At 40.2% G+C, this 22,629-nt stretch overlaps 1 protein-coding gene across 4 annotated transcripts in view; it reads right to left on the bottom strand.

The window, feature by feature from the left end:
- Window positions 1-10,966: 10,966 nt before the first annotated feature.
- The window catches only part of LHFPL1 (LHFPL tetraspan subfamily member 1), a 92,913-nt gene continuing 81,250 nt past the window's right edge, over window positions 10,967-22,629 (bottom strand). For all 4 annotated transcript variants that reach the window (XM_063660160.1, XM_063660157.1, XM_063660159.1 and 1 more), the window contains exon 4: window positions 10,967-20,894. In XM_063660160.1, the coding sequence (XP_063516230.1) occupies window positions 20,713-20,894 (182 nt within the window). In that variant the 3' untranslated portion in view covers window positions 10,967-20,712. The remainder of the gene's footprint in view (window positions 20,895-22,629) is intronic.

Here is a 22,629-nt window from a genome sequence, read left to right on the forward strand (position 1 = left end):
TAGGGGTGCATGGGTATGCAAGACTAGTAGACTGACTGACCTTAAATGACCTTCAGTACAAAAGCCAGATTCTCTAGAGCTTATTCATTTTACTTATCTGAAACTTTATACCTGTTGATTAATAAGTCCCCATATCGTCATTCCAATAGCACCTAATAATGACCATTCCAGTCTTTGGTTTTATGAATTTCATTATTTTAGATACCTCGTATACGTGAAATCATTCAGCACTTGTGGCTCTGTGTCTGGCTTTTTTCACTTAGCTTAAAATGTTTTAAGACGCTAGATCTCATGTTAAGTGTTCGTAACATAATAAAATAAAATAATAAAAACTAGGGATTCTCAGCAGGGGCGGGGAGCAAAGCAGTAGAGCGTGAGTATTTTGAAAAATCTACAAAAGTTATTATGATCTCCAGCTTGAACTTTGTATCTATGCATTAGCAAGTCACTCTTATTAATTTCCTAATTTACCAAAGAGACAAAAATGGCCCAGATAAGCAACATGACCTACAGAAGGTCACCCAGCTAAGAGTCCTGCCAGAACCTGCCTGTCTCCTCAAGTGCTGACACACCCATTACTGTTAGGCCACTTAAAGCTTTGACCATGAGAGTAAGTGATTTAGAGCAACCCCCATTCAGCACTGAGAACAATCTTCCTTCACATGTGTATTGGCTCATGCTGCCATAACATAATGCCATAGACTAGAGGCTCAAAGAAGAGATGTTTTTTTTCTCACAGTTTTAGAGGCTGGAAGTCCAAGATCAAGGAGTTGGCTGATTTGGCTTCCCCTGAGGCCTCTCTCCTTGACTCCCAGGCAGCCACCTTCTCACTGTGTCCTCACTTGGCCTTATCTCTGTGTGTGCACATTCCTGGTGTTTCTTCTTCTTTTTATTAATATAAGGACATCAGTCATATTGGATCAGGGCCCCATCCATATGAACTCGTTTAACCTTAACTACCTCTTTAAAAGCCCTATCTCAAAATACACTCACATTCTGAGATACTAGAATTTAGGACTTGAACATATGAATTTGTAAGGGACACAATTTGGTCCATAACAACATGAGTACTGTGACAACTAGGCATAAAGAATGTTCATTCCAACTTCACCCTGCATCCATGAGACTACATTGCACTCCTTCCCCATCCCCTGCCACAAAAAACCTTCCTCTGCTCCTCTATAACCATCACTGCCACTTCTACTAAATCACATCCCTTCTACTCTTCTCCAATGCCAGAATACCCTATCACTCTAGTTCTTCTGCATTATCCTGGGGCCATCTGCGTCTTCCACATGTCCTTTTCATATATGGATTCTATGCTGCCTGGCAGCCCTATTAGTTCCTTACGGATAGGGACCAAATCTTGTGTTTCCCTTGGCTCCCAAGAACAGACAGCAAATGTCTCTGCATAATCTACACTTGTGCTGAAACTACTTCATACCCTGTTTAATGACATGAAATGAGAGTAAATGTCATGGCACTCCAGAAACGTTGACTGAATGACTGCTGAGAGATGGGAACAGAGTCACCTCATCTTCCTTTCTGCTACCTTTTTCTAGTCTTTTTCAAACACCATGAAAAAGGTCTTGCTCTCTGCTTCTGTTAGACTGTTCTATTTTCTACACTTACATTCTAGGCAGTGAGAATCTCAAATAAGAATAAAGGGCATTTATCTCACTCTAAAAGGCTGAGGTTTTTTCTGTGCTGCTGGGGCTCTCACTCTCGCAACTAAAGAGCTCAATAACAAAAAATAAAATTAGGAAGAGGAAGCAGGGAAAGGAAAGGAAAAAGGAAGAAAAGGAATGAACAGAGGTGGAAAAGAAGGATGATCAAGCATTAGAGCGGCACTGATGCCCTCCCTGCTGAGAACAGGAAGGAAGCTACATTTTGCAAAGCACCTGTTAATATAGCTTTTCTCTGGACAAAGTCCCTAATGGAAACTGAGAGAGGAGTGAGCCCTTTTTCATTCTCATGATCACGTTAAAATGTGTAACTTCATTATCTGGCTCCTCATCAGCCCAAGAACGAGGGCCGCAAGTGCCTTGTGGTTTATTTTTATTTCTGATATCATCTCCCTGATCCCAGAGGAAGCCCAGTCTGGCTTATTTAAGGCCACACGATGTGACTATTAGTCTTGTGTGTGCCTGAAGAACACTTCCTGTCTTTTATAGAGTGGAGAGAAAACCTAAGCTGAACCCCTTAGTTCTGTGGCCCTCACCTTCTAGCTAGTAAGCAGTTTAATAGTAACTGTGAACCACAGAATCAGCTCAATTATGCTCTAAGTCAATGAGCACACTAAGCAATTGCACCTGGTTCAGTGACCTTATTTGTTAACAGATAACAGTTGTGGAGTACTTCCTGAACACAAGACTTTGCATGAGGGACAGTGGGTCTTTCCCATGGAGATAACATGATCTATGGTTTCAGGAGCTCTGTAATCCAGGGAAAAGACTAATTCAATAATATATTAGTTTTGTATTGCTGCCTAAAAATTACTACAAACTTTGTGGCTTAAAATAGCATTCATTTGTTAGCTCATCGTTCTGTAGTTCAAAAGTGCAGCAATGGTGTAACTGGAATCTCTGTTCAGGGTCTTACAAGGCTAAAATCAAGTTATCAACTGATCTGCATGCTCATCTAGAGGCCCAGAGCTCTCTTCTAAACTCATGTGGCTGTGGTAGAATTCAGTTTGATGCAAGACTGAAAGTACCCATTTTTTTTGCTGGCTGTCAGCCAGGGGAGCCAATCTATGCTCTGAGAGACCACCCACATTCTTTCTCATGTGGTCTCCTCCATATTGAAATCAGTAACAGCACTTTAATTCCTTCTTATGCTTTGAATCTCTCTGACTTCTCCTTCTGCCTGCCTTTCTGACACCAGCTGGAAAAAAGTTTTCTGCTTTTAAGGGCTCCTTGATTTGATTAGGACTACTGAGATAATCTTTCTATCTGGAAGTCAACTGTGTCATATGATGTAATGTCATCACAGGAGTGATATGTCAGCTTATTAGGGAGTGGCACCTGGCTGGGGGTTAGGGGTACATTTTTAGAATTCTACCTACCACAAGTAATAAAAGGAAACTTGTATATATGTGTGCACCCACAAATGCTCTCTACCCCCGCTTATCACCATGCACAGATTTGCAGACCTGTGAGTCCATAGACGAGTACATATCTAGGAGCCAGCAATAGTCAAAATTTCCCCCAACTTCTTCTTTTCTTGTCATCACTCTGGAAATATAATGATCCCACCATCTCAGAAACCAGTGTAGTCCTTGAGCTTAAACCACAAAACAGTGACTGCATTTACAGCTATGTTAGAATACTACTTTGTGAACAAATTTTCCTTCATGGCTGTCCAAAGAATAGAAACCATTTTTGTTGGTTGGTTTTTACAAAAGTGCTCAATAGTGTGGGGCACTGTGTGGTGGCCCTTCACATTTCATAAGCTACCTCGGACCCCAAATCTCTTTGAGTTGTTGACTTTGAAAATATTAATACTTCTATTTATCTCAATGCTCGTGACTTTCCCATCATTTAGAAACAAAATGAGCTTCTAACTGTGGTCCCATCTGACAGTATAAAATATAAATTCAGAGAAGATAGTGCAGTGACTGAAGACATGAAAGCAGGATAGGTTAGAGTTAGTGGCGCAGCTGGGAATGAGGTTGAGTAGGGGTTAATATCTGTATTGCTATGAAGATTTACAGAAGAAAAGAAATATGCATAATTCTCCAGAACCCAGTAGGGATGGAAGATACATATGATTATGTTTGGATGGTAGTATGCCAGCAATGCAAATGATAAATGCCCTTGAAATTTAAGGTGTATGAGGTTTCTAGCTTTTTTCTAAAATAAATGGAGGAAGAATAAATTATAGAGGATGGCACCCATTTATACCTCCACTCTATATTTGAGTTATGCTTTATATCTATCATAGAGTACATTTTTATGGATTCCCTTGAGCTTCCCAAGTACCCTGTAAAAAGAATGGCAATTCAAAAAAAAAAAAAAAGTCCTTCACCGTATTCGCTAACTGAAACAACCCTAGTCAGGTGAGAGCTCAGAAGTAAGGGACAATTGTGTTGTTAATGAGTTAATGTTCTATAGGACCGCTGACTCAGACCTAAAAGTATGGTGTGGAGATGGGCTGGTGCTGGCTGAGAGAGCAGAACTGTGAAAGAGCTTAGAGATCTGTGGGGAACTGTAGTGCCAGAGAGAGGAGGAAAGCTTGCATAACAATGAGAAATGCTTTTTTTCTTAAGTTGTTTGCCAAAGAGTTCAGAGTTTGGTTTAGGAACCTGGAATGCTACTGCATCAGAATTTTGTATAAGTAATGACAGCATGTTTGACCTAGAAAGGAAAGATGAAATATATAAGGGTCAGACAAAAAAAAAAACTTTGCATTCTTGGGGACGGGGGGCTGAAACAGCATTGCGGCATTTGACTGGGAATATGAAAGTATAAGTAAATTTAACGAACCAATGAAAACTGTAAGAGCACAATTTACATTTTAATCTACAATAAGCTGAAATCAAAATAGAGATCATGTACATTTAATTTTCCTAATTGGCATTTACCTTGAACCAGATATTCCTATTCATGTTAGAAGTACAGCTGGCCATCCATATCCATGGGATCTTCATTCATGGATTCAACCAACCATGGATCAAAAATATTGAAAAAAAGTACAATTTTTTTCTTATTGTTTTTCCCTAAATGATGCAGTATGACAACTATTTACATAGTAGTTATATTGTATTGCATATTATAAATAATCTAGAGATACACAAAGTATACAGGAGGATATGAGTAGGTTATATGCAAATACTATGTCATTTTATATCATGAACTTGAACATACATATGTTTTGGTATCTGAAGGGGTCCTGGATACTGAGGGACAACTCTACATAGTCTGTACGAAATAGTGAAGTGTGATAATCTGGCAGTGATACCTGGCTAATAATCCAAAATCCCTCCAGAGCTTGTTGCAAAACAGATTCCTAGACTTCACTGTAGACCTATTAAGTCAGAATCTCCACAAACACGTTTGAAGAGAAGCACCACAGAAACTGAAGGAAGGACTGGAATCTCGGGAACAGAGCTCTCAGAAAAGAAACCCCTTGATATGATTTGGCTCTGTGTCCCCACACAGATCTCACCTTGAATTGTAATAATTCCCATGTGTCAAGGGCAGGACCAGCTGGAGAAAATTTAATCGTGGGGGCGGTTTCACCCCAAGCTGTTCCCGTCACAGTGAGTGAGTTCTCACAAGATCCGATGATTTTATAAGGGGCTTACTCCTTTGCTCGGCTCTCATTCACTCACCTGCCACCTTCTGAAGAGGTGTCTTCCACCATGATTGTAAATTTCCTGAGGCCTCCCCAGCCATGCAGAACTGTGAGTCAATTAAACCTCTTTTCTTTATAAATTACCCAGTTTGGGATATTTCTTCATAGAAGCATGAGGATGGATTAATACAGTTAATTGGTACTGAGGTAGTAGGGTGTTGCTGTAAAGATACCCGAATATGCGGAAGTAACTTTGGAACTGTGTAATGGGCAGAGGTTGGAAGAGTTTGGAGGGCTCAGAAGAAGACAGGAAAATGTGGGAAACTTTGGAACTTCCTAGAGACTTATCAAATTGCTTTGACCAAAATTCTGATAGTGATATGGACAATGAAGTTCAGGCTGAGGTGGTCTCAGATGGAGATGAGAAACTTGTTGGGAACTGGAATAAAGGTGACTCTTGCTATGCTTTAGCAAAGAGACTGGCAGCATTTTGCCCCTGCCCTAGAGATCTGTCGAACTTTGAACTTGAGAGAGGTGATTTAGGGTGTCTGGCAGAAGAAATTTATAAGCGGCAAAGCATTCAAGAGGAAGCAGAGCATAAAAGTTTGGAAAAGAAAAACCCATTTTCTGGAGAGAAACTCAAGCTGGCTGCAGAAATTTGCATAAGTAATGAGGAGCCAAATGTTAACCACCAACACATTGGGGAAAATGTCTCCAGGGCATGTCAGAGACCTTCACAGCAGCCCCTCTCATCGCAGGCCTGGAGGCCTAGGATGGAAAAATGGTTTCATGGGTCAGGCCCAGGGCCCCCGTGCTCTATGCAGCCTTGGGACATGGTACCCTGTGTCCCAGCTCCCTCACCTCCAGTGCTGTGGCTAAAAGGAGTCAAGGTACAGCTCAGGCCATTGCTTTAGAGGGTGCAAGCCCCATGCCTTGGCAGCTTACATGTGGTGTTAGGCCTATGGGTGCACAGAAGTCAATAATTAAGGTTTGGGAACCTCTGCCTAGATTTCAGAGAATGTATGGAAACGCCTGGATGTCCAGGCAGAAATTTGCTGCATAGGCAGAGCCTTCATGGAAAACCTCTGCTAGGGCAGTGTGGAAGGGTGATGTGAGGTTGGAGCCCCCACACAGAGTCCCCACTGGGGAACTGCCTAGTGGAGCTGTGAGAAGAGGGCCACCATCCTCCAGACCCCAGAATGGTAGATCTACTGACATCTTGCACCATGCACCTGGAAAAACCATAGGCAATCAACACTAGCCTGTGAAAGCAGCTGGGAAGAGGGCTGTACTCTACAAAGCCACAGAGGCAGAGCTGCCCAAGGCCATGGGAGCCCACCTTTGTATCAGCGTGACCTGGATATGAGACATGGAGTCGAAGGAGATAATTTTGGAACTTTAAGGTTTAATGACTACCCTATTGGATTTCAGACTTTCGTGGGCCCTGTAGCCCCTTTGTTTTGGTCAATTTCTCCCATTTGGAATGGGTGTATTTACCCAATGCCTGTACCTCCATTGTGTCTAGGAAGTAACTAACTTGTTTTTGATTTTACAGGCTAATAGGTGGAAGGGATTTGTATTGTCTCAGATAAGACATCAGACTTGAACTTTTGGGTTAATGCTGGAATGAGCTAAGACTTTGGGAAACTGTAGAAAGGGCATGATTGTTTTGAAATGTGAGGACATGAGATTTGGGAGGGTCCAGGAGTGGAATAATATGGTTTGGCTCTGTGTCCCCACCCAAATCTTACTTTTAATTATAATAATCCCCATGTGCCAAGGGCAGGACCAGATGGAGATAATTGAATCATAGGGGCAGTTTCCCCCCACACTGTTCTCATGATGGTGAGTGAGCTCTCACGAGATCTGATGGTTTTATAAGGGGCTTTCCCCTTTGCTCAGCACTCATTCTCTCTCCTGCCACCCTCTGAAGAGGTGCCTTCTGCCATAATTGTAAGTTTTCTGAGGCCTCCACAGCTATGCAGAACCGAGTCTCAGGTATTTCTTCATAGCAGTGTGAGAATGGACTAATATACCCCTGGAATGCAGGAAAGGAGAGTTAGCTAGCAACAGAGGCTACAAGGTTGTTCTCTGAAGGCTATACTGACCACTCATTTTCATTAGCAGACATTAAAATTTATAATTTTTTTCAGATAAAGAAGCAGAGACTCAGAGAGGTTGAGGCTTGCCCAACATCATACAGTTAATTAGAGGCAGAGCCAGGTTTGGAACCATGTCTTCTGGCCTTTTTGGCAGCTTTCATTTCTAGGTTCTTGACCTTGAGTACGTTCTTGTTAGATATTATTGACTATGGCAAGAATTTAGGAAAAGAAGATTAGAGGACAAAAAAAGAGATCCCCTCATTACACTTACCACAGACACTAAATAAGGGTAATCAAATAATGACCAAAATCATTGGTTACTTAGCTAAGTGATGGATGACAATCTAAAGATTCATAAAAATATGATATCTGTTGGTATAAATATATTAATTTTATAAAGAATTAATCTCACTGAATTGATAAGCATTTTATTGTGCAGAACAAACAATCTTGGATAAGGATTTTGCAGGCTGAAGGGCAAGTATGTTGACTTGCATCACCTCTTGGTGAATGATGACTTGCAGTCTAGCTGAAACTGCACATTTTTAAAAAAATTTTACTTGAAGTGCTGGCATACATGAGAACTGCACATTTTAAATGACCAAGAGTGAATCTAATTTCTAGAAGTGAAGAATGTAAAATCATAATATTGTGAGATATTGCAGTCATTCTTAGTGCTTGAGGAAAGACCAAAAGAAGAATAAAGCATCACAGGCTTGACCACTTTGGGGGCTCAAGAAATAATACCCCAAAGTATGGCACTTTGACATGCTAAACTGAAAAAGCAGACTCGAAGATCCTCTGACCTTCCCTGCCTCCCTTTCTCTCAATCTTCTATCTCTTCCAAAGCACAGAATGAGGCTGTTCTCTGATGTTCCCTTATCTACTTTAAAACTGGACCCCCAAAGAATAACACAATTGCCTTCAATCTCTTCCCTGAAATTTCATTAACTAGAGAAGATTAAAACTCCTGTCATAGAGAAAGAAACTGAAAATTAAACACCACACCTATAATAGAGCCCAGACGAACTTTGTCCCAAACTATTGTCTGTTCTCAGATCCCATTCAATTCCCAAAAATAATTATTTACTAACCATTGTCTGAACACTGGGTCCATTCATTCCCCCTAAAAAAACATTTACTCCAACAACCCTCATCTCCCCTTCCCCTATGAAGAAGGGTATATATGCTTCTGTACCCCACTGGGTTATGGTGTACTCATTCTGTGATTCCCCTGTGCTACACACATTAACTAAATATGTATGCCTTTTTTCATATTAATTTGCCTATTGTCAGTTCATTTTCAGTGAACTTTCATAGGATGAAGGGGAAAGCTCTCCGTCTTTGCCCCTACACCAACATAGCTGAGAAATTGCTCACTAAGTGATCGATGTATTAACCTACCTTCCTCAAACGTGCCTTTGGGCTGGGGCCATGTAGCTAGTTCTGACCAATGGGAGTGATGTGTACCACTTCCAGGTCCAGGAGGTTAAGAGCTGGTGTTCCTCATCCCTCTTTCCCTTTGCCCGTTGTGGTCTTAGACGCTATATAGGAAGATGGTGGTATCACAGAAAGAAGGGAGCCTTAATCCCCAAGTCACTGCTTGGAAGAGAATCCCCACCAACCTGCATTAGACTTGATGAAATAAACTTTTGTTGTGTTGAGATTAATGAAACTTTGGTTTTCTTTTGTGGCAGTTAGCAGTTACTGATCCTAATGTAGTTACTAACCTTCATGGAAATATCCAATTTGGTCAGTTTTTTACATGATTCCGACATTCCACCCCCCATATGTCATTAAATGCATTTTAATTGTATGAAAAGATTGATGGTGAAATTGTATTGATACTATGTAAATTTATTTGTATCATTTTGTTGGAGGCCACTTATTCCATAAACCAATGTAGTTAAATTTTAGACATTTTCCAGGATTCCCAACAAGATTACTGATTATTGGTATAAGGAATACATTTGGAATCCAATCATAAATGTTTTAAAACTGGATTGTGGTGATGGTTGCACAACTCTATGAATATACTGAGAATAAATTGATCATATGCTTAAAACAGGTAAATTTTATGATGTATAAAGTATATGTTAAGAAGGTTGTTTTTAAAAAAGCCAACAAGTTATGGGCATTTTCAGAAATTTTTGTACATGTTTGCATATCGATCACAATTATTTTCAAATATACTTCAAGGATTCCTAAGTACATAGCCATCAAGTACAGTATGAGCTAAATAATGCAGCCTTATAATAAGGAGAGCTAAGGATAATATCCCCTGGCCCAAGAAGAAGTCTTGACAATAGCACCTGTATACTGAGTTTGGGTATGGTTTCGGTTGGCAAGTCCCCAACAAGTGGGAGAGATGATGCAACATAAAAGATAGTACAGCAAGAGATAGTCCTCAGAACATGGAACACTTCGGAACCCTAAGAGAAAGCAGTTCTCATAGATTACTAATCTCTCACCTATATCATAAAGAGCAGAAGCTAGAGAGTTAGCTCCTGCTGAGACACAGACTGATGACTACAGGCAATTGTGAACAGGGCCATCCTTAAGGAAAAGGGACAAATAGCCCAAGGTTGCCTCTGGAATGCATTTCTTCACTTCTCTTCCCAAACCTTTCCCTGGAGTCCTTATGTTGCCCATCTGTCCAGGAGTAGAGGAAAATAAGATATCACATAATATTAAGCACAAGAAACTATTGGGAGCATATTCCCAATGAAGCTTGTAAGAAGTAGCTGGAATGAACAAGGCATAAACCAAAAGAATAACTCCATAATAGTAAAAGTAGAGATGGAAATGACAAGCTGGTGTGGAAGATATTATTTTAGTAAAGCAGCCTGCCAAATACTCCTGAACTGATACCACATAGGCAACTGTCTATTTTGTAGTAGTAATAATAAATAAATAATGTTTATTGAGCATTTACTATGTGTCAGGCCCCATGCTAAGTGCTTCATATCATTACACTATTTAATACTCTCAACCAGCATATGAGATGGGTATTATTATCCTCAGTCTACAGATCAGGAACACAGAGGTTAAATATCTTGTTAGAGATTGCACAGTTAAGAAACAGTTCTTGTCTACACCTTACACATTACAAAGCGCTCTGTACATTATTGAGATAGTTCAACAGAGAAACCACATATCCAGAATAGAAAAAGAAAAAGAAAAAAGGCTGACATAATTGAGTGGGTAGATGCCAGGTTCAATATGATGCAAATTCTCAGGTATAATCTTGTTTAACCCTTAGTATAATCCTTCATGACAATTAGTATTGTCCCTACTACAGATGAATAAACAGTCTCATTCTTTCAACAAATGTTTACTGAGTGCCTATTGTGTGCCAGTAGAATGCCTGCACCAGAGCAGTCAACAAATAAGGCTCATTGCTTGATTTTGTAGAATTTACATTTCAGTGGGAGGGAGAGAGAAACAATAAATAAATATGCTGTGAAGAAAAATAAAACAAAATAAAGAAGGATAAGGATTCCTTGTTTCCTTCCTCAAAAATAACCACTCTCCTGAATTTATTGTTTATTATTTTATTATTTACTGTTTATTATTCCTGTTTGTATTACATACACATACATTACATATGTTCTGGCATATGAACATTGCATAGTTCAGTTTTTCATGTATTTCAAACCTAGTATCATACAACAACAAGCATTTACTCTCTTGTTCCCAGGTCTCTATGTCAGCTGGGGCAGCAATCATTCATGTATTTTCATTCTGAGGCTGAAACTGAAGGGATAGTCTCAGGTGACATGTGCTTCTCATTGTGGAGGTCAGAAACTCCCAAAGAAACAAAACAAAAATATGATGCTTCTTAAGGCCTTGACTCAGAATTCTTACATTATCAGTTCTACCCAAATACTCTACTGGACAAAGTGAATCTCATGGCCAAGGCATCAATAGACTGGGAAACTATACTCTTCCAAAAGATGTAGTGTGAGGCGGCATGAATACTTGATGAACAAAAATATATTCCATAACAAATATGTAGTATTGTTTTACATGTTTTCAAACTTTATGGAAAAGGTATACTCTGAAGCCATTCTGCAACTTGCTTTACTTACTCAACATTATGATTTTTAGATGCATTCACACATGTGACTCCAAGTCATTCATTTTAACTTCCATTAAATAAATATATCGAATTTATTTTTCTATTCTCCCACTGGTAAATATTTGACATTTTCTATTCCAGATATCAATGACATTGACCGTCATAACTGTAAATGTCTTTGTCTGCTGTTGTGCTAGAGTTTCTCCACAGCAAATTCATAGAGGTGAAATTACATATACACCTAGATCTTCATCTTTACAAGATATTGAAAAATTCTTCTCCAAAGTGTCTATGCCAATTTATATTTGAGCCAGCAATGATGACAGTTCTTATTTCTTTCCAGCACTTGCTGTAAATGGCCTTTTACATTTTTACCTAACTTATGGATACAAATTGTATCTTCTTGTTACTTTAATTTGTATTTCCCTGAGTTTAGGTAGTTAAGCAGCCTATCAAGTTTCCTCCTAAGTTAATTACTCAATCATACCCTCTGCCTGTGTTTTATTTTTATTGAGTTATTTATGTTTTCCTTATTGATTTGTAGCTCTTTAAATTGTTTTCATATTAATCCTTCATTAGCTTTAGCTTTACAAATATTTTCTCCCATTCTGAGGCTTACCCTTTCATTTTGCTTATGATACTGTTCATTAATAAGGCTTTTTAAAGTAGCAAATGTATCTTTTTGATCACAGGTGCACCATTAGTTGGCTGGGAGTGCTTCCTCACTCCAGGATCCACGTTGTTTTCAACAAGAGTACTTTGTGTCGCCATGGGAGAGGGAAAGGAGATCTCTAGAAGGGCTCACACTGGCAAATACTAATAATCCAGCTTGGAAGTGGCACACATCACTGCTGCTCACAACCCACTAGCTAGAACTAGTCACACAGCCCACTCCCAACAGAAGGGGACCAGAAAAGTCAAGCTGACCTTTTCATTAAACAGACGTTTTCAAATTTTAATTTAGTCAGGTGTATCATTCTTTTGTTTTATGGGCTGTGCCTTTTGTGTCTTTTTTAGAAGTTCCTTTCTATATTAAAGTCAAAACAATATTTTTTCTAGGTTATCTTTTCAAAGTTTGAATTGTTTCACATTTAGGTCATTAATCCATCTGGAATTAAGATTCTTATAAATGGAGTGTTTTAGGGATATAATTTCATTTCTGAAATATTATCATTTGTTGAATTTGTCTATCCTTCCCTCATTGATTAATAATGCTATTTCTATCATATCTATCTAGTTTCCTTATAATCATGAGTGTGTTTCTTGATCCTCTATTCTGTTCCATTTATCCATTTGTTCATCTCTGTGTCACTACCACACTTGTTAATCATTATAGCTTTAAGTCTTGATATCTGAACACAAATGTGAAGATGAGCATGTAAATTTACACTAAAAAAAGATAGAATATTTATTGGAACAGCATTGAATCTATAAATTCATTCTGAAAAAAACCTGACATGCTTTAAAAAAGATCTCAAGTCTTTCCATTCATGAAACCTATTTATGAATCCTTTTTGTCTTTTCCCATGTTGCTTTATAACTTTTCCGCATCTGTTGTAAGATTTAGTCTTAGGTACCCTATACTTTTTGTTGCAATTGTGAGCTGAAATATCTTTGTCCTTTTTTTCCGTTTTAAACTAGAATGCTTCTAAATTTTTTTTTTTTATTTAGTACAATGTTTGCTAGAGGCTTGATAGATATCTGTTACCAGGGTAGAATATTCCTTTTTTTTTTTTTTTTTTTTTTTTTTTCTGAGACAGAGTCTCGCTCTGTCGCCAAGGCTGGAGTGCAGTGGCGTGATCTCGGCTCACTGCAAGCTCCACCTCCCGGGTTCATGCCATTCTCCTGCCTCAGCCTCCCGAGTAGCTGGGACTACAGGCGCCCGCCACCACGTCCGGCTAATTTTTTGTATTTTTAGTAGAGACGGAATTTCACCGTGTTAGCCAGGATGGTCTTGATCTCCTGACCTCGTGATCCACCTGCCTCGGCCTCCCAAAGTGCTGGGATTACAGGCGTGAGCCACTGCACCTGGCCAGAATATTCCTTTTTAGTCTCAGTTTGCTAAAACTTTTTTGTCATTGATGTCTTAGAGTTGTAATAGTAGAGATAAGAGAAATGTGTATGTAAGGAATATATTTTGGAAGTAGACTTGTTAAGATTTGCACATGGATTGAAGGTAGCAGCCCAGGGAAGGAAAAACATCAGAGATTATTCCCAGGTTTTGGCAGAAGCGCTGGTCCGGTTGGAGGAGAAAACTAATAATTTCCTGTTGCACAGGTTAAATTTGAGCAACATGACTATGTTTAAATCAGAGCATCATCAGCATGTAAATGAGATCACCCGGGGAGATTCTAGATATCAAGAGGAGCTATGTACCCTGGATCATTTCAACACTGGGAGGTTGAACATAGGCAGATGATCCAAAAAAGGATGAGAAGGGCCACCCAAGGAGGTAGAAGGGGATACCCGGTAAGTATAGTGCCCTTTAGTTAGTAAGATGCGGATGATTACAAGGAATGGGTTTAGGATTGGAAGATTTGGATCTTGGTTATGGATATGTACACTCTGTCAAGTCTACTAGACATCCAAGTAGAGACATGGAGTAAGTAGTTGAACATTTGAGCCTGAAGTTCAGAGACGTTTGGCCTAGAGATATTAACTTGGGAGTCATCAGTACTTAAGTCAGTGGTTGTCAGTCTATGCTGAACATTAAAATCACATGATGGCTTACAAAATTTATATATATCCAGGCCCTACCCTAGACCAATTAAATTAGAGCTTCTGAAAGTAGATATTGGCACTAGAAAATCATAGTTGATTCTGGTTTGCAATCAAAGATGATAACCATTGATGCAGATCAGTGCCTCTCAAACTTCAATGCAAATGATCACTTAGGGATCTTGTTAAAATGCAGATTCTGATTCAGTAGGCCTGGAGTGGAGCCAAGATTCTAAATTTCTAATACATTCTCAATGTGATACTGACACTTTTGGACCATAGCCCACCCTTTGTGTGGCAAGGGTATAGATAACAGGTAAAGCCATGAGATTGAATGAACTCACCAAGGGGGTGAGAATAGACAAGGAAAAGGTGCAAGGGTAGCTAGTTTTTCTCTCTAAATAGTTGAGAACTTGGTGCAAGCATCGAGCAGAGAAATTATTACGTTTAACCAGAGCTAGGGTTTTTTTTTTTTTGATAAATATATGGCAGAATTAAAGAGGGGAAAAGAGTGGAACATTTATGCAAGGGGTGATTACAATGATAAACTAGGGACTATAGTTGTGCAGCTAGGATGGGGTCAAATAGTTGGTAGAGTGAGGATGTTAAAAAACATGAGATGAAAGAATAAGGAGTGTTGGTCAGGAATGGGAGATTTGACATCAGGACTTTAGTGATTGTGTATTTATTGTTGATGCCAAGAGTGGGAGCTACAAAGGTTGGGTAGAAAAAAAATATTATTGGAGGTAAAGAAGTCAAAGAGTTTAGAGGCCAATAAATTGGAAGAGTGGTTCACATGATGTTGAAATTTCTAAAAGGATGAAAGAAATAAAAATAGAAAAGAGACTGAGCCAGGTGCTAAAGTCCTTATGAATGAGGGATGACTAGGAGGTCAGTAGATGATAGCAAAAATAAAGAGAGGGTGGTATGGTGTAGTGGCATCTACAGATTCTGACTCAGGTGAACTGGATGGACAAAAGCATCAAAATTTTTTAAAAGCTTCCCAGGAGATTCTAATGTCAACCAGGATTAAAAATCACTACGTTAGAATAATGAATGCAAATTAAAATGAATGGGGCCACCGAATGATTAACTCCTTCTATAGTTGCTGAGAATTGTGGAGTCAATAGCCAGTGTTATCTTAGAATGTTAGTAAGCTCAGTTAACTGCTTTGCCCAAGGACACACAGCTAATAAATGTTGAAGCTGAGATTCAAACCTTGATTTGTCCGACTCCAAATCCTGGACTGACTTCACTTTACCATGTTGCCTAGGAGGGCGATGTTTTAGTGCAGAAGATACTGAGATATCTTCGAAAGAAAGTCGAAGTGTCCCAAATGAAATTCTAATAAGCCACAGTGGGAGGAGATACTGTTTCTCTGGAGTGGTTCTGATATTTATTTCTTTATTTACCCTTTTTCCCTCTTGAACTTTCTACCAGCTTTGATTCTCATCTGTAGTTTCTACCACCTCTTCTAATGTCTCTTTCATGTAGCAGAGACACTACATGAAAGGGAGCCAACATCAGGGTCCTGCCAATGTGGATGCTGGCTGGCCCTGATACCCCCCGCCCCCGCCACTCCCTGACTCCCAAGTACTGTTCTCTGGGCCTCATTTCTGGAGGGGGAGGAAGGAGAAGAATATGGCATTGCCATCAAAACCTAGCATTTTGTCTCCCCCTACTTCTGCCTCCTAACATATCAGCAGCTCTGTATAATGAAAATCTAAATTATTTGTGTGCACACATAGCAACTGTTTATTTGCTGTTAGCTTTGAGGACTCAGTGGGGGTTTGACGAGTTTAGAGAAGAGATCTGGGAGATCTCCCTGGGAGAGCCAAATCTCAGAAGTAAATGAAAAAATGAAGCTTAAAATGCATTTCTCTACATCTGAGAGAGACAGACCAGTAATAAGTATCTTTCAACTCCAGCACCACTGCAGCTAAGAAAATGCTCTTAACCAAGGACACAAGGTAGCTATGATTGTTTGGAAGAGCCCTGACTGCTGTCTACTAAGAAAGCTTTACTGGGTATGGCTGGAGATTGATTGTGAGTTTTAGAAATAGCACACCTTTCCCCTCAAGCCACCAAGTAGGATGCCTTCCATCCTTTACAAAATATATTCAGTATTAGTTTTCTTGAAAGTTCCATTTTTCCCATCACCAGGCTTCCTAGGGACCAAATACCATCTTGAAACTACTTTAAATTAATATGAATGTTTCTACAGAGAGTGAATGCCAGACTCAGAAGAAAGGGTCCCCATCACATATTGAAGGAGCTAGACCTTTCCTTAGTACAATTTGTTTGACAAATTTATAAAGCCTCCGCTTCCCAGAAGCTTCCTCATTCCCTCATCCTCACAGGGTTTTCCCTCATCCAGCCAAGACTTTGTATTGTCATCTACTCTTGCATAAGCCAGAACTCCTTTCCCAGAGACCAGAACCTTTCCATCTTGGCTCAGGTCACACGCTCACTCCCACAAGGCAGAACCCACTGCCTGGAAGTCACTAGCAGCTGTAAGTGAATAAAGGCAGCTACTCCTCTGAGAGCAGAGGTAATGAGGTGTGACATTAGAGAGACAGCACCACTGAAGACATACCCTAGTGACTTAACACTTGCTAGCCAAGGTGTAGAAATTTCAATCCTCTAGACACAAAAGCATGCCAATTGGGAAGTTGTTGCCCATCTGAGATTATTTTCTGTAAGGAGTATCTTGCAAAATGGGCTCTTATGAAATACTAAATGGACTGTGAGTTAGCCCAGATTAATCACCTCCTACCTCTCACTCCCTCCCCAAGATCTAAGTGGTTCCAGGGTCAGAATGGGCCCATAGTTAGACACTCGGCCTGCATGCCCAGGTAAGGAACATGACAGCCAGCTAGGCATGGGACAAACTGCAGAGTCTCTTAGGTTTTCACCTCATTCAGCCTCCACCTGACCCATGGGCTGTCCTTCCTTTCTGTACAATAGCAGCCCAAGACACAGATTTAGCTTCTAAAAGTTTGCTCCAGGCCACGGGGAAAAGAACCAAGTCTTGCCAGGCATCTATGTAAAAACAAGGCCTGGCAGAAAAGAAACCAGACATAGGCAAGGAGGAATTTTAATTTGAATTGAACATGGGGCTAGATCCCTCTTTGAATATAAGCCCCTGCAGACCTGGTTTCTTCACAGAAAAAAATATATATATCTTTTAAATCCAGTTTCCTTTCATTGGAAAAGAGGAGAAAACATTCCAACTTACTTCACCTGCAACTAACTCCTCCAAGGTGATAGTTATTTAAAGTGTTCTTTCAAATTAACCCCTTCCTCTTCAGTCTCCTTTCCAGTGTCCAATTACTTCACAGTGTGTTTAAGCATCTGGGCCACGGAGGAAAGCAAAGCATATACTTGCTGGGAAGCAGTGCATAAGGCAATGGCATTGTCTGATGGCTAAGAGCACTCACTGAAATGTTATTTTCCATTGGCCCCTCATAACCCCAAGCTTCATTCTCCACCTTTCCCTGCCATGCTCTATGCCAAAGGAGTCTGACCTCAATGGGCTATTGCAACAGGCTTCTTTGCCAGCTGCCATATGGCTGGGACTGGCTAATGATAGGCACTGGCAGGAGATCAAAGAGTGGAAAGAGAGTGAGATATGGGTGTTAATTCCCCTCTCTCCCTCCTTACTGCATTTGGGCAGAGACTATATTGTGTTACCTGAAGCAACAGCTCCTGTGAGGCAGCCCCTCTTGTACATATGCAGTACTTACCAGGTGCCAATAACACTGTTTCTTCCCTTTGTCCTTTCAGTGTTAGGAGTAATAATAATAACAACCCCTCACTGTTCATAGTCTTTCTATGCCTCACGATCACTGGTAAGTTCCCTTAACCCTGCACACACCATCATAAATTGTCCCTTCACTAAGCTCATCTCAGCTAAACTCCTTGAGTATACCATCTGTTTCTTGGCAGGATTCTGACTTATACACTCACTTTGACAAAGTCTATCCTACAGAATTCCAGAAGGTTGCCTAGCCTGAGAAGAGTGATCGCCTGATCCAACTACCTTTTCTGAAGTGAGCTATCTGCCTTTTCTCAAATATTTGACATATTATCTATACAGTGGGCCCTCCTAAATTAAAGTTACATTATTGTGTCTACACAATAAAACTGAGGTTTAAGCTAGTTGCATTTTTGTTTTAGCTGTTCTTAGTCATCTTTCTTAAAGAAAGGAGATGCTGCAAACACATTACATTGCTTCCTTCCCAGTGAGGTATGTTCAAGTTGGCCTTACCTTAAACACTTAATGCAGTTCCATGAGGGAGATAATACTTTACACGAATTCAATCACCAGTTCCCTACCACCTGTTATTCATCTTGCATTTGCCATCCTCATGATAGGAGTCGCCCACATACCAGAGTGGTCATCCCAAGATTTTCACTTGCCAATACATACACATATCCATTAGACAATAAATCCTGTGGCATGTACTTCCTAAATATCTTCTTTCAAATTCATCCGTCTGCTCCAGCCTCACAATCACTACCTTCCTCCAGGCCTTGATCGTTTTATACCGAGATTATTGAAATATCTCTAGTTATTCTCTTCTTTTCTTTCATTCTCCTCACTTTAGCCAAACTTATCTTTGAAAGCTACAGGTTTGTTCATGTCACTTCCCTTTCAATGACCCTTCTTTAGGATAAAATTCAAACGCCTTATTCTGGAGTAAAGGGTCCAACAGAATCTGGTTACTGCTTCCCTTTTCAACTTCAGCTTTTGCCACCTCTCTTTTTATACCCATATGTCATTCTAATGCTGTCTCCATGACTTGGCTGCCATCATTGCTTATCTTGTGTACTCTTTACCTTTTCTGACAAAGCTCCTGCTATTCATCTCTCAGACCCATCTTCTTTGCTAGGATGCTTTCCCATGAACCCTTTCATGCCAAGTTGGTTTAATGGCTTCTCTGTGATCCTTTAGCTACTCTTCTTCACTTTTCTAGCACTTAATACACTGATGAGTACTTATTGACATGTCTCTCAATACCTCACCACTATCCCTTTTAAGGTGAGAAACTGTCTTTGTCCTTTTATCCCCAGAACTTAGCACAGAATGTGTCATACAGTAAGATGCTCAAGAAATGTTTTCTAAATGAGTGACTCAATGAATGAATCAACTATAGATGGAGGAAGCATTTAAATTCACTTACCTATGTAAAGCCAATATAAGAACTCTGACCTCTCATGAGATAGCATACAACTTCTGAAGCCAGTTTTTTTCTATTTCTATCCCTCTAGGTAGGGCTGTACCAAAACCATGCTGGAATTATTAAGAATAGAAACAGATGAGCTGGCCTTTTGAATCACGGGCCCTCCCCATTCCGTAAAGCTGTAGTTACGGAACAATAGCTGTAGTTATGGAACAATAGAGCTGGCCTGAATTAACTGGGGGGGAGGAGCGAGACAAAGTCTGCCCCCAGGAGACACCAAGTTCTTCTACACCATCTATCAACCTTGAGCACAGATGGGATGGAGTCCAGGCCTAAAAATACATCAGCCCTAGGTGACATCAGTGCTGTGTTCTTTTGTGGCTAACTCGCCCCAGATGGAGGAGAGATCATTTGATGAACAGTCTTTGAAACAGGCAGATGAACTTATGTCACATTAAGAGTGACTATAGGGGGTAAAAGGCCACTGTGGATTTCCTAGTCAGTAAAAATGATCTCTGATAGAAATTTCAATAAATATCTAGCAGAAACATCCTTGTCACTGTCACCATGAATTTAAATTCATTGAGTGCCGCACAAATGCTAGTCTATTCTCAGTATATTTGATGAACACCATTTCTTTATCTCTAAAGGATGAGCGAATATTTGCTACTATCTATTTTTTTGCTCATCACCCAGCTGGAATACAAATTGAACTCCTATGAATATTCTAAAGCATAATGAGGAAGGGGCTCCAGGCTAAATGCAAATATCCTTGATTATTGTTTTCCCCACCACTGGGAATCACCCTTCCCTGCTCCCCTGAAGCTTCCCCACAATGGGGTGGTGAGGGGGAGGGGAGAGAAAAGCAGGAGGAAAAAAAGGAAGAGCCAGGGTATACTCCTGATAACGACACAAAAATTGAGCAGTAGTACTCTAGAGATGTTTGGGGGTGACAATAAATACTTGGGAATGAACTGTGTGAATGGAGTGGTAGAAAACAGCTCTGCCCATCTCGTGCTCCCTCCCTGCACAACTATTCTTACCCAGCCTTAGCTTTGGATCCTATTTTGCATAAAGGGGTACTTTGGGTCTTCGAGTTAGCATGACTTGCCAGTTGGGTAAATGTCTGAAAATGTTTCCTCTAGATGAATTTTATAAACAGCCAGTGACCTACTGGCTTGAACATAAGTGAAAATGAATGACAATTAGTTTGAAACGCATGCAAACACTAGGCTACACTAATGACAGATGACAAATGGCCTAATCCTTAGTACCTCTTTTCAGGGCTCCCTCCTCCCCTTTCCCACCCTCTCCAATCCTCTTTCAAAGCTCAAGGTTTGAGGCAATGGTCAAGCTCCATAGCATAAGAATTGGTATTCCTCATGATGCTCTCCACCAATATGACTGGCTTGGGGTTTCTTCCAGCAAAGCAGGAGAGCCAGGTGCAGATCAACATGGCTGCAGCTGCTCCACCTCCAGCACAGTAATAGGCCCAGCCAAGCCGACAGGTACCTGTGAGAACAGGGACAGAGAATGAAGATTGGGTTGTCTTTTCATATTTTCTCTTTGGTAATGAACTATAGAAATGACTCCAGAAAGTACAGTTTTTATACATTCTCTTTGGGATGCTATGGTTAGGGTGAGAATAGGAAACAGTGAATGACCCTAGGCTTCCTATTTTCTTCTTTCCTTCTGTGCTGACTGCTGATCTTTGCTTTAGCAAGAGGTTGTAAGATTTTATTTTTTTGTTAGAGTAGGAGCCTGGGGGTGGTACGTGTGGCAGTGCTAATGACAATGATGACAAGAACAACTTGATAAGATGTCAAGCATTATGCTAAGCTTTTTAAACATATACCTCATTGATCATCACAGTAATTATATGAGATAGGTACTCTTATTATCCCTGTTTTACAAAGGACAAAGCAACTGAGGCACATGCAGCTACAGAAGATGAGGCAACTGAAAACCACACAGCCGGCAAGTGGTAAAGATACAAATGCTGACTCATCATGACTCCAAAACTCCACACTTTGAACCACAGTGATAGAATACTGTACATGGGCTGCCTGCATCATGAGGGGATTAGACAGGTAAAATAAAATCGACTCCCTCTCACATCATGTCTCTATCCTGACCTAGCCTTTCAACACCCAGGAAAGAAATATGCATTGGAATCAAAGCCAAGCTTTGAAGTGGGTAGTTTTCTCTTTAAAAGGTAATGGGAAAGGTCACCTGCTCGAAAACATCCACCCCACCACCTGCTATTCCATCAGAGACAGGTTCCTTTGTCCGAAAGATTTGTGACTTTTCAGCCATCCTTCAGAAAATGTCAATGCCTAGAAAAATAAGAGCTATTACTTTACAAGGTATCAAAGTAACTAACTGCTAAAATAAAGTGCTTAAGCAAACAGGACTCCAGAAATTATGGTAGGGTCCCAGTGATACAAAATTGCAGAGAGGCCCTGAGAAGAGAGATAGGCAGCAACTTTCACCTATCTCTCTCTATCTAAATCTTGAAGAAAGTTAATCCTGACTACAGTCAGTGGAGGATATCAAGATTGATCTGTATGACAATTTATTTTTTTAAAGGCTAAATTCAAATAACTAATTATTTATTTTCACGTACTACCTGGTGAACCTTAATTTTACTGCTTTTAATTGATTAGTTGGTGTGTCCTGGAAAGAGTCTAAGATGGGCCCAAGCTTGGCTGCTTCGCTTTCCCATTTGGGCCAGCCTAATTTATCCCCACATTTCCCATCTCTGAAATAAAACAGTCTACCACCAAGTCATGTCTCATGCTGTTTCTCCAGCCAGAAACATCTTCTCTCCTCTTATTCACCAATTTATAGCTTCCTCAGAACACTATCCAGAACTTGGCACCTGCTTGAAGCCCTCCCTTGATTCACTCCATTGGGCTCATGTCACCTCAACCAGGTAGCCCTCCTGGAATGTATCCATATACTCCATAGACAGATGTACCTGCTGGACAAAATATTGGGAGAAAGATTTACATTTCACATTTTTTTATCTGCCCTTTCCTCTCTTCCAGATTGTTGGCTCAATAGTACAGATGCATTTGTTTCTTTTCATGATTATGCTTTCATGTGCTCGATCCACAGTGGGTACCATTTCGGTATGTGTGATTTAGCCTAACAGTACTTCAAAGCTGAGTACATTGGCATTTTCAACCCTTAACACCTAAAACTATGGCTTAAATTTTGAATTAAAGTGGAAAAACCAGCCAAT

Source organism: Pongo pygmaeus, chromosome X (assembly GCF_028885625.2).
Source record: "Pongo pygmaeus isolate AG05252 chromosome X, NHGRI_mPonPyg2-v2.0_pri, whole genome shotgun sequence".
NCBI lineage: Eukaryota > Metazoa > Chordata > Mammalia > Primates > Hominidae > Pongo > Pongo pygmaeus.